This window comes from Lepisma saccharinum, chromosome 8 (assembly GCF_977018435.1).
Source record: "Lepisma saccharinum chromosome 8, izLepSacc3.1, whole genome shotgun sequence".
Classification (NCBI taxonomy): domain Eukaryota; kingdom Metazoa; phylum Arthropoda; class Insecta; order Zygentoma; family Lepismatidae; genus Lepisma; species Lepisma saccharinum.
In genome coordinates, this window is record NC_139236.1 from 31,800,655 (window position 1) to 31,814,341 (window position 13,687).

A 13,687-nucleotide genomic window follows, 5' to 3' on the forward strand; every position below is an offset into this window, starting at 1 on the left:
ACCACGAACCGTTGATAAATATTTCACACAATATAAAAAGGATGGAAAATAAATTAAAAATAAAACTGAAGATGAAAAAGGGGTTTACAGTATTACATGTTCTGGTAATAAAGAATATATAGGTCAAACCGGCAGGAGCATGAAATTTAGATGGGGGGAACATGGCAAAGATATAAAAGGAGGAACACCAAGAACCAGACTTTCAGAACACATAATTGAAGAGCAGCATGAAATTCAGAAGCGGGAAATTAGGAGGGTTGATCATAAACCATTAAGTAGAAATATGTGCGAGGCAGCTTATGTCTGCAAAGGGAGGGCTAATAAATTAAATAGAGAAGATGGGAACATTGACGAAAAGTGGATAAAAATGTTCAAAAGGTGGGACACAACAAGGGGAAAAAATGGGCTTCCAGGTCACCTCGGCCGTGGTTAACGCGTCTCGCGAAATAATAGATTTAGATATGACGTATCCCAACGGAAGTAAAGGGGAGGGAAAGAAAGTAAGAGGGGAAATGCACCGCACTGCACAATGTCCGACATTCTATGAGAGGCCTCCTCAGTCTAGTGTACAGCGTCTATCGAGCCACTCCTGAAAAAGTGGTTTTTAACATGTTCTGAGTATAATTGCTTTAGTGGTTTCATGGATACACCCATCAGAATTTTAACATAATGGTAGGAATAAGGCACTATTATGCGTTCTTAAGTCATTTTCTAACCTTTTTACCTATTTTTACCATACCTCTTGATCCACGTCTTGTCTGACGCAGCCAATGTCATAATTAAATTGGCATAGTATGTCTACCTGATGAAGGGATTTGTTATATCCCGAAACGTAGTTTCACGTAAATCACATATTCACCAACGTAAGTACTTTTAAGTATTTTATAAAATCTTATTTTATGTTGTACTGATAATTTTTGCTGTGCTATGCCGTGCACGGAACCCAGACTGAACTGTAGGTAACAAGTTGTTCGTGTCAACATAATATATTAGTTGCGAAAATACAATTTTTTCTAGTACTTTGGAGAGTACTTTCAATAGGCTTATAGGCCTTAAGTCATTGAAAGAACTGATCTCTTGTTTCTTTTGAAGAGGCAAGACTCGCACTTCTTTCCATTTTTCTGGAAACATGCCTTTAGACAAAGAATAATTGATTATGTGAGTTAATGGAGTCAGTACATATGGTAGTGCAATCTTTAACATCTTGGTGTTTATGCCGTCTGCTCCAACACTGTTTGATTTAATATTATGTTCTGCTTTGTGCACATCAATTTCGGTTACTGTGTTAAAACAAAATAAATTATTTTCATCGGTAAAGCTACAGCTTTCAAAGTACTCTATTTGTTGTGTTTTTAGTTGAGTGGGAATACTAGATAGATTGCTAATTTGCCCAAAATTATTATTAAGAGCATCGAGCTCGTTTACTGTGTTCACAAGTGAGGATAAGTTTGTATTGACATTTTTATTATCCAGCACTCCCCACTGTTTTAGTTCACGCCACGTTTCTTTCTTATTTAATTGAATAGCGCCAAATTTAAAAGAGAAATATGACTTCTTTTCCTGTCGAATAAAGGTAATCGTGAAATTTTGGAGTTCTTTATAGTGGTTCCAACCGGCAACGTTGTTCGTGTGTTTAAATTTCCTCAGAGTGTTGTCTCGGATGTGCATTAATAACTTGACATTATGAGTTATCCAAGGAACATGCTTCCTTTTAACTCGGTTTTCATAGGTGCATGGCAATCAAATAAACGGATGATATTGGAGCTAAAAAAGTCTACTTTTTCATCAACGATATCGAGTGATTGCAGTGTTTCCCACTGAACGTTTGTTATGTCTTCGACAAAGTTGTCCATATCGTAAGAGGAGAAGCTTCTGTAATTCAAATATTTTCTCTCATTAGCGGGTTTCTCATAAACTAAGTCTACGTACATGACACAATGATCCGATTTACCGATAGGCACTGTGACGTTGGTTGCATGCATTCTGGTAACGTCATCTATTACTATAATATCTAACAGCGTTTCACTAGTTTCAGTTATACGCGTTGGTTTTGTTACAACTTGTGTTAGCCAGAAGGAAGATATTATCGATTTTAGAAACCACGTTTCTGATTTATTTGGTTGTAAAAAATCACAATTTAAATCACCGAGCAACAAGAATATATTGACGGATGGGTATATTTCAGATATCACCTATTCGAGTATCGACAGTTTAGAGTATGCTACATTGGGTGGCCAATAAACAGCGCACATGCCAAGTCGTACATTTTTGTAATATAATATGAAACTTAACGTTTCGACATCATCGGTGTTCGCTCCAGTCTCTATTTTCTGTAGCTTTAACCCATATTTGTAATACACAAGAATTCCACCTCCTCTCTTGCTATTTCTGCTTTGAGTGATTACTTCGTAGCCCAGCAAGCTAAATGCAGACTGTGATGTGGAATCGCTTATCCAACTTTCCGTGATTACAACATACATCTAAATCCAACTTACGCATTACATAATTTAATGTGTCTAATTTCGGAAGCAATGACCTCACGTTAGCGACTCCCGCACAGAAGAAGGAGACATTTGGCAATGTCTGTGCTGGCGATGGGTCGGTGTTGCCTGGAGGGTTGAGAGACACAAGGGGAAGGGGGGTCTTGTTTACAGTTTTGGAATTGCAAGGAATGCAGGTAGTCTTCATGCTATTCAGTGCTACCAACTATTGAGTGCGAAATAAGATTGACAAGTTAGCAAAGACTGCCAGAGCATACAACATACCAAACGTAGTTTTATGAATTTCTAGCATTACTGACACTTAAACACTTAACACTATGATCACCGATTTAAACTTTGGTTACACACTTTTGCTATTGGAGGGGAAAAATAAAAATGAAAAATAAAGAAATAATAAAAAAATAAAGGAAAAACATGCAAAAAAAAAAAAGATATACACACACGCACAGATAGTTGTTAAATAATGATGTTTAAAGTGTTTTCATTCTTTAGCGACTACGGATTGATATGATTTCAGGCCGGTAGATAAAGATAAAGATGCACTATAGTTAATACACATTTACACTTATTATAAGTACCAACACATGTTCATGAAAGTTGGGGGGGGGGGGGGGGTAGGGTATGATCACAGATTATCCAGTTGTCTCATGCACATAATGCTGTTCTTTCTGCCGTTCTCGATATGGATGACGATCCTTCCGTCCTCGGTGTAGCAGTTTCGTCGGCCGAACTTGTCCTTGGCCACACGTAGGATCTCTTGACGTACGACTGTGAGGGACTCAGTGATGAATATGGAACTCCCTGCTTCCTTGAGTCACCTCTTAGAGGACCATACCAGGTGGCGGGTACTATATGACGCAAACTTGACGATGATGCATCGCCTTCCTTCCTGCAGAGCGATTTGGCTTCCCCAAGTGATGGCATCAGGCAATGTCCTCACTTTTTACGTCCAGCTGTAGCGTCTTCTGCAGAATGTCCAGCACCTTTTCTTCTACGTTCTCCTTTATTTTCTCTTGAATTCCATGGATCAGCAGACATTCTCTCCGTGAATATTGTTCCATGGCGTCGATCCTGTCTTCATTTTATAAAATTCTATCCCGCAGTGAGGCCAGCTCTTCTCTTTGTAGCCTAAACTTCTCCTCGATTCTGACCTCCATCTTGGCAAGGGCTGCCTATAGTTTGTTTATGGCTTCTGAGTTCTGTGGAGCATCGGTGGTGTTTACTCGCATTTCACTCTCTGTTGCTACCTTGAAGGAGGGTAACTCGTCCCGCACTTCCTTTTCAAAGTTGTTGAGACGATCGCTGAGTCCCAGGTCCTTTCCGGTGGCACGTGGCATGTTGAGTTGGTACGCCTGATATCGATGGCTTGTAACACGAAAACCGTGAAAAATATTTACATCATGTTTTCTGTGTTATAAAGTGTCATCCGTTGAGATATTTTTTCAGTGCTTAACATTATCAGTTTACTCCATACAGGAAATTATTCAAGTCAGCAACAATATTTTTCCAGAATCACGCATTTTTGGGGTGAGAAAGGTGTGTAAGAAGTTATCAAAGGGTCATTATTAGACATCTGATGACTGTTGCAATGTTAATCTGTCATTTGTGATCAATATGGGCCATATTCAGCTTTCATTGGATTTGGGACTGGTGATTGTATGGGTTAAGTGTAAAATGTCAACTGACGCAGGCAGCATGTGCCTAAGTACCGAAGGTCAAACATTTACATGAAAAATCATTGCCAGTCTGCTAATTAGAGGTCTGTGTTGCAACCTTTATGCTAAATGTTTATTTGGTCAATTCAACACTGCATGATTATATCTTATATGTTTCCTAAACTGATATATATATATATACATTAGTATTGACTCAGTCATAGTTTGGAGGCAAATTATTAGCCTCATTAATCTACCATTGATATTTGTATACTATTTGCAGGTTTCAAAAGGAAGGAGTTCAGAGGGAAACTTGCAATTGCTATCACCGCAAACTTCATCAATCGTCACTCAGAAGCAGAAGCCAGGGTTCAAGAAATCAGCGGGGTTGCCTTTATTTTCAACCAAAAATTTTTTAAAGATCTCTATTCTGCAACAGGGATTGACTTAGAAAACATAGTGTACTATAAGGACCAGACACACTATTTTGTTATGACTGCCAAGAAACACAGTCTTCTAAATAAGGGAGTTATTCTTGTTGTAAGTATCAAATTTCTCTGCATTATTTGTATGGATGGGCAGAATGTATCTGTTTATGTAGATCTTGTTATTTCTCTTGACAATTGGACATAAATGTGTTTGTTTTTTTACTAGCATTCCGAGCTAACCAATAGGAATAGAGATAAAAGCACGTCAGTTTGTGGTTGGAAGACTAGTTGATGTCCCATTGTTGAACTCTTGCACATATAAATTTTTCTACACCAAAGATGTGGTGGGTGTGTGATTGGGGTAAAGGCAGTCAGAGTGTGGTGCTGATCACAGAGGGTGACTTTGCTTTACATATTTGTGCTTTAAATTTGAGTCAATCATCAGTTTTAATCTGGCCAGGTCTAGCCATGTGCAGGCAGTATACCACATGTGATTCCTGGCTGACTCAAATTTTCATCATTGAGCAGGCATTATAGATGAATTGAGGAGGAACAGGATTTAAAACTAGTGGTCACACGTTGCAAATTTTGAACTAAATTCCTTTATTTCTCTCGCATCTCATCAGATGATTGTCCTTAAGTATACACATTTGGAATTCATTACTCGTGATTACATTATATATATTCATCTTTTTGTACCACAAATATACAAACAATTCCAGATATTCATATCCGTACCATCTGTAGTGAGGTCATCAATAACTGAAAGCTTAAATTATGTCCTACATTATATACTTTTTTGGTGTGTTTCTCTTGTACAATGTAAAAATTGAAGCACATTTTTTTTATTTGCTACATGTTATTTTATTGTTTATTTTTATTTGTTTAATATATATTACAGGATTATGCAGATACAGCTAAACTTCTGGCACCAGAAAATGTGAATAAAGATAAACTTCAGGAGTATGCAAGGGAAGCGGCAGACTTTTCTACAGACTACCAGCTGCCCCACTCGGAGTTTGCTGTGAATCATTATGGGCAACCTGATATTGCAATGTTTGATTTCACTTCTATGTATGCTGCCGAAAATGCTAGTCGTGTTATAGAAAGAAGAGGTCATAAATTACTTATGATACTTGTCGGAGACAGCCTTCTAGAGGTTAGTTATACCTTTGGTTCCGTAGTGATACATTAGTGCATCTAGAAAGTATTCAAGTGTGGATCCCCCCTCCCCCATTCCTACTATTCTGTTTCACTTTTCATGGTCTAATTTCCTCAAGACCATATCCCATTTATTTTGCTTATGGATGCTTCTGGCTCTACTTACTTGGAATGAAACGTGTACTACCATGTAAAGCATTTATTGCCTACATAGACCATGAACATATTACAGTGGTGCATTTTACTCACTATCAATTCAAATAAAAATATATAAATAACTTACATGAAGTAACTAGGGGATTGTAATAGGTCTTCAATTTTTATTTGTTTTAGTTGTGGTTTTTGTTTTTAACATAGGGATTTTTAACCAGCGAAGACTTACATCGGAGTTTTTATGATGTCACCGTAAGTTGTTTTTTTGTTTTTTTACCTTTTCTATCCTCAACCTGAATCCTCAACTTACGATTTAACAACGTGGTACCATGTTTGGCACCTAAAGTTTTTTATTACCTGATGAAGGAAGTAGTACAGACTTCCAAAACGTCATACTGAAACATTCCTACTCACTCACGTAAGTTATTTATATATTTTTAGTATGTCATTGCTAGATCACATATTTCCAGCCTTCTTGGTAGAGTGGTTAGCATGCCATGCTACAGAGCCTGCGGTCCTTTTCTCTAGATTTGAAACCTGGATATTATGTTTGCCTGTCTTCTGTTTAGTCGGTTCAATATTCAACCTGATCAACTAGGAGAGGAGAAAATATAAATGTAACATGAGTCAAAATAGAAATATAATGTACCATTATATTCATCACTTTAAATCAGGAAGATTGAATTAAAAAGCACAATATTTTATTGTCTTTTGGCATTACTTTCTGTTTAAATTACTGTGCCACTGGATCTCATTCTCTCTCTCTTTTTGGTATGGCTCTGAGACGACAAAATATGTAGCTACACTGATCCTTCTCAGGACATGTTGCAAATGACAATGTTGTTGAAGTGTCTTTTATACAAGTTTATTCCAAACCTAATTACTATTTTTTATACAGAGAAATATAAAAACTCTTTACCTTTGATTCTTGCTACACTGTTGTTGCCATCAGCTGAATGTATTTTAAGATTCACAGAGAATTAGTGTTAGAGAGATTGAGATTGAATGACAATGTCATTTTTAAGTGTTGCATCATTTTATCTTGATATAGACTTTAATACTTATAGAACAGTTGACCCTGGTTTGAGCAATTAAATACATAATATGATTGATTTTGTTCAAATTGTATCATTGTGTATTTGCTACCTGTTTTTTTTTACTACATGGAGTTGTTAAATGTTCGTTTCATTATATTTTTTACTTTACTGTGGAAAATCCCAGGGTTGAATCTCGACACACAACCTTAAGAAAGACTCGATTTCATGGTTATGTGTGTGTGTGTGTATATGTATTTGACAACTTCTTTTGTATCAAGATAAAGACTGATTTAATAAATCTTGAAAGTGATATCCAAATTTTATTTCTAATTACTTGTAGGTCTCTTATTATATCAGCCAATAGGATCTGATGACTTAAAGTTAAGATATCCTCAGTTAATCAAACACTAATTTAGCAGTAAATCAAGTTTTGAATTCATCATAAATAAATGTATGCACTCATTTTACTCCTTGTTCTTGCAACGTTTTTCTTCTTGTTCTTTTTTCAGCCTTTTTGGCCAACAGGTTCTGGCTGTGCCCGAGGATTTCTTAGTTCCTTAGATGCCTGTTGGGCTGTGCGAAGTTGGTCCACTGGGCAGTACACTCCAATGGAAGTGATGGCAGAACGAGAATCAATCTACACTCTGTTGAGACAGACAACACCGGAAAACCTGCATCAAAACTGGAATGCCTACACCCTCGATCCTCATTCTCGATATCCCAACCTGAATATCAGGTCCATAATAGCTATTCAGGTCAGGTCACAGTATGACACTGATGATCCTGCTAACCTTGAACAACCAGCACGAGCGTTTGAACTTCCAAAGAAGAGAAGGCGACGGGGTAAGATTTATTATTATTATTATTATTATTATTATTATTATTATTATTATTATTATTATTATTATTATTATTATTTAGGGATGGGACTGATTAATCAGTACTCTATCGGTATTGGCTGATATAGACATATCAGTTTATCGGTAAAATTACCGATTATTTTACCGATCCGATATATCGATAAATATCGGATAATTTAGTGGAAAATTCTGTCATTTTGTTGTAATTTTTATGGGTAATCTCCATACCCTGCTTTCTAAAAAAGTAAATGTCTAAATATGCAATTTTTTTTGCACTGAAGTCACCTTGAAACACACATTTATTAAGGAGGTCAATGAACCTTTCAGGTTCTTCAAGGACCATTTCTAATTTTATATTGGATCGGTAGAATATCGGTTATCGGTATCGGTAAATTTTATATCGATACTTTATCAGTATTGGCCAAAATTTCTTATCAGCCCATCCTTATTATTATTATTATTCCTTCTCCATAATTTTAAACCTGTCACTGGATCTCTTGGTTATTTCTAGGAAGAAATGCAGACAAAAAAAATACAGGAAGTGAATTTCAAACTGCAAGTCCAGTCTATCTGAGCATAAAGAGAACTTAAAATAAACGTTGTAACTGAAATATTTAAGAATCCACATTGGATAAATCTTGGAATGAACCCTATATCCATTCATAACTGCAGTACAGTACCTTGCCATTGAGTATTGGTGCCAGTCTGCTCGTTTTTCTGTTTAAATTCCTGCAACTCTTTAGAAGAAGTGTTATTAAGAAATGAGGCTGAAATTCTCTGTGTTTTGTTTTTATTAGGGAAAACTGTGGTTGATCGGACATTCAATAAATATTGTTGAATGTTACGAATATATTAGTAGTATATTACGTTATTTTCATATACTTATGACTGACACCTTCCTAGGTCATCGTAAGCTGAATAGCAGCCACGCTGCATAACCAATATGAAACCATAAATTTTGGTGGTATTGTTGAAGCAAAAGATATCAGTTGATCTCGAAAATTAATTTGTAACATATTTTTTATGACAGAGACTCAGAGTAGTGATTTTCTTGGCACATTAGAATATCACACGCAAAATAATTAAATCCTATTTATGCTCAGATAGGCTAATTGGAACTGGACCTACACTTTAAAGTGGTATCCAAACCACTGTGTAATGTATCTTCACTGAGGACCCCTTGATTGTAAGGTGACAGCTTTATCACTGTGCTATCAGAGAGGCCTTCATTTTCTGAAGAATAGGTGAATTTTTAGAAACTGCTTTATATCTAATTAAGGAGCATAAGTGCTACAAGTGAAAAACAAAATTTACTACTGAATTTCACTTCCAGCTGTAACATGACAAAAGTTCCATGCCTCTATATCAAATAGTTATTGCAAGTTCTAATTCAAAGATAGCAGAAGGAAAAAAAATGTGGTTGGCACACGTTTCGTTGAATAAAATGTAATATGATGTGGCGTGATTAGTGTAATTTCACTATATTCATGTATTATCTCTGTAATAAGATGCTTTCTTCTTTGAAGATTATAATGAAAAAGAGTATCTTGCAAATACCTTACAAATAGTAGTGAGTACATATTATTGTATGTAATATTTGGTTTTTCTTTTCATCATTTCCTTATGGTGACTGGATTATCTTCGTGGTGCTGATTCCTTCAATAGGAAAGGGTTGGTTTTTGCCTACATGATATTAGCATGGTGCAACTTTTTGCATGAGTTGTAGCTTGGCTACATTTCTGTTTCCTGTTGCTAAGTTCACAATAGTGATTACCAATGCAGTTATTTTATTCTGGCATCTACATGTTTATCCCTTTTCATGTAACATAATTCATCATTATGTTGCATTTAGAATAATATAAAGTAATAGAAAACCTTTGTAAAATAAGAAATATACAAAAACATACACACAAAGAATTTACTTCTACTTTTTTAAAATGTACATGTACTTTTCAAAAGCATGGTAGGTGTATGGTTTGATTTGATTTGGTGTTTTAAGGTCACTTTATGCACAGTAAGGCTAATCGGGACTGGACCTACAGTTTAAAGTGGGATCCGAATCACTATGTGCCTCCACCGGGTATCGAACCTGGGACCCCTTGATTACAAGTCAAGGATGCTACCACTGCACCATCGGGGAGGCCCTGGTAGGTGTATGGACTATACCCTTATTTTCTCGAAAAAAAAATAACAAAGTGGTGCAATGTTGCACTAACTTATAGAAAATTTTAGAAATATCAGTTCTATATCCAGTTTGTTGAGTTTAGGGTTCTTTCTGTTCTTCGGTAAACCAGGAAATGGAGTAAAGAATACGACTGAATTTCCAACACAAACAAAAGTGTATAATTCACGAACTCAACAACTTACATAATAGTATAAATGCAAGAAGTCTCGTCATGAAGGGCGGCTATGACTTTGAGGCATACACGATGGAAGATGTAACACGGATTGATGACAAACAACACACAATAACCAGGTCTGGTGTGCACTGATGATGCAGATTAGGTCTGGCGTATATGTTCAGTCGGTACACGACACAGTTGAACCCTGATTTTACATTTTCCTGCATGATACAATCCTCACTGTCCCAACAGAACTTTTTTTTAACATTTTCCTACATTTTAAGTTTCTTCATCTAGGTCCCATGAAAAACATAAAATCGAGGTTCTACTGTAATTATATACTGATATGCATACATTAGCCTATACTGATGGAGTACAAATTAATATGCCCCATACCCAATGACATACATTTTTAGGGATGTAACAGATTAATCTGTACTTGATAAGCATATTGACCATGGCAACTATTGTAAAAACAAAGGCATTGAAGAAAATGGCAGTAAAGGCAGTAAACCCTCAAAATTAATAGGTTTGAACTAAACAAAAAAACAAAAAACATAGGTAGGAGGGTCACTACGAAAGTTTTGAGATACATAATAATTAAGATAGATAAAATCATTTTCAGTACTGTATTTTCTCAAAGTACTCGCCACGACATTCTATGCACTTTTGCATTCTTGTTAACCATTTTTGAAAACAGTTTTTCCACTCATCTTCGTCGAGTGCTGTAAGTTCACAGCTTCTTCAGGGCTGGAGAATCTTCTTCCGTGCATGCGATTTTTTACTGTAGGGAACAGGAAATAATCACATGGGTCCAGGTCAGGACTGTAAGTTGGATGAGTCATAAGTTTAACCTTGGTGGAGTCCAGGAACTGAATGGTGGTGATGGCTGTGTGGGCGGATGTATTGTCATGGTGCAAGAGGATCCCGCACAGTCCTGTCCTTTGTCGCAGTGCTTGAAGCTTCTTGAAAACTTTTGGTAGTCAAACTGTTGTGTACCACTGAGCAGTAACAGTTTTTTGATCCTCCAAAGGAACAGATGTGACTAGACTGGTTTTGAAGAAGAACGTTGCCACCATTTTCTTTCCGACACATCGGGGCCACTTCACTTTTTCACTTTTATTGGTGGAATGTCATCGGGAAGAATCCACACTGTCCACTGAAACTTATTCTCTGGATCACACTTGTAAATTCAGGTTTCATCACAAGTAACGATGTCAGAAACGCATCTAGAGTTGCCTCCATCGAATCTGGGCAGCATTTCTTTGCACCATTCCACACCAACAAACACGCTGTTGCTCATCTGTCAATGTGTGAGGCACCCTTCAGGATGCAACTTTCCTGACTCGTAAGTAGTCATACAGGATCTTGGATGCTGCTGGCAATTCAATCTGTAGTGCCACTTCAATAATTGTTTTCACAATTCATTTTTACCACAGCAACTATGTTTTCCACAGTGAATGATGCCTACTCCTCTCCTCGTCTTCCAATGAGTTTTGAATTCTCAAAACCACCGAAAAATTGTTGCAAGGGTGGGAGCAAGGTCCCTGAAAGCCTGTTGCAATCGCTCAACGCTCTGGGACTCATCTAACCCAATTTTATAACGATAGAAAATCGTCATACAATAGACAAAATTGCTCTCTTCCCAGCTCCATATCTGCAGGCAACACCAATAATCTGAGCACATTGAAACTTGCAAGGTTAATCATCAAAGATGTCGCTCATGACAGTATTTCTTGGAAGTGAAACAATGAACCATAGCACAACCTGTCTCAAAACTTTCGTAGTGCCCCTCATATTAGAAACTTTCTCACATCATTACAGGCTCTCATGCGTCCCTCTCACACGAGACAAGCACAACCTTTTGTGCAACGTTCATTTTTAAATTTCACGTGAAGTAACTTCAGTTGTCTGCACAAGCAATAATCACTAACTTCTGGGTGTGTCTGCAGTGTAGTTCCAAAACTTTCACTACAGAGTATTGCATGGAAGAGCATGCCTACCTAGTTGTACTTTGGAGTATGCATGCTGAATTGTGTGTGTTTATATTTTACCAGTACGGCAAAAGTGACCATTTTTTTTCCTATTATTATTACTTATATATTTGTAAATAAGCTATTGACTTACATTTTGACATTGTAAGCATCATGCATTCAATCTGTTTCATATGAAACAATTTTCAAGATGATGATGTGCCAGTTTGGTGTTAATTTATGTGTAAAAGATAAAGTACACTTTGTTTTATATAGTTTAGGAATAATCACATCTGGATAAAATATCACATACATTTCTTTTATCAAAGTTTCAGAAATCTGAATGTCAAATATTTCATTATCCTGCATCTGCATCCAGGATAAATGAGCATTGATTTCAGAATGAATATTGGAGGATTTCAAATCCAATGTGTCAATTTATTTTCGGTTCCTAAATTTCATGTACTTAAATTTTTACATATGTGTTTTTTTGGAATGTTACAACCATTTGTTAACAGGGAATTTATAATTTTATAAAAAGTAGTTCTATGACTCCTCAATTAGCTCATTCTAATTATTTTAATATTTATAACTTGAGGGCAAGATATTGTTGAACCACACTAAAACTGAAGTTGAACACCTCCTACACACAAGTAAACCTGCTATAGAAGCAATTACTTATTTTTCCTTTTAGAAGGGCTCATTTTTTTATATATTAGAACTGCATTAATGTGTACATTCCTTATATTTGGAATTTTAAAAAAGCATCACTACAGCACTCAATGGTTTTATCATTGCAATTTGGAATATGTACATTTTTGTAGAAAAAGCAATATTATTAATGTATCAGTGCTTTTAGTTTAATATAATTTAAAACAACTCGGACTCTTGATTGCAAAGCTTGATCTTGTTTCAAGGTGAAAAAAACAAGCATGGTATAAGTGATAGTACATATTATTTGATCCCCTGCTTAAGGGTTAATCCTTACTAATGTAAATTTGTTTTTTCAGATTCTCAGGTGCATCCCGACACACTTTTGTTGTGGTTAAGGAAGCAAGTGGCCCTGTACGATTCTGTTACTGTGGAAGATATGACAAGGTCTTTCAAAAATGGACTTGCTTTGTGTGCCATAATTCATCGGTATCGTCCTGACCTCATCGAGTTTTCCTCCTTGAAACCAGAAGATGTAGCTCAGAACAATATGTTAGCCTTTGACACTTTGGAGAGGGAATTTGGCATACCTCCCGTAAGTAGTGTTCGTTCATTCAGTCATTGTTCTCTGTCCATTGGGCAGGTTTTACATTGCAAACCCCAGGCTTTCCAGTCTTGCACCTTATGTTTTATAGCACCATATGACCTTCATAATTTAATGTTATGTATCGGCTGATATCTTCTTCCTCAGACCTTTTCCCTGTTAATCATTGCTTCAAGCACCATCTTTTAGCAGACAGTTTCAGCAGACCACCACGGTGCGAGACGACCTATTGTACCTAACTTATTTTGGAAACTGATCTTTTCAATACATATTGAACACTGTAAGTGATAGGTAACATCCTTGTACTCCTCCAGATTTCACT

At 36.4% G+C, this 13,687-nt stretch overlaps 1 protein-coding gene across 6 annotated transcripts in view; it reads left to right on the forward strand.

Moving 5' to 3' along the window:
- Mical (Molecule interacting with CasL) overlaps positions 1–13,687 on the forward strand; it is a 282,128-nt gene that overhangs the window by 197,803 nt on the left and 70,638 nt on the right. For all 6 annotated transcript variants that reach the window (XM_083126409.1, XM_083126408.1, XM_083126413.1 and 3 more), the window contains exons 8-11: positions 4,440–4,696; positions 5,486–5,743; positions 7,445–7,778; positions 13,121–13,356. In XM_083126409.1, the coding sequence (XP_082982535.1) occupies positions 4,440–4,696; positions 5,486–5,743; positions 7,445–7,778; positions 13,121–13,356 (1,085 nt within the window). The remainder of the gene's footprint in view (positions 1–4,439; positions 4,697–5,485; positions 5,744–7,444; positions 7,779–13,120; positions 13,357–13,687) is intronic.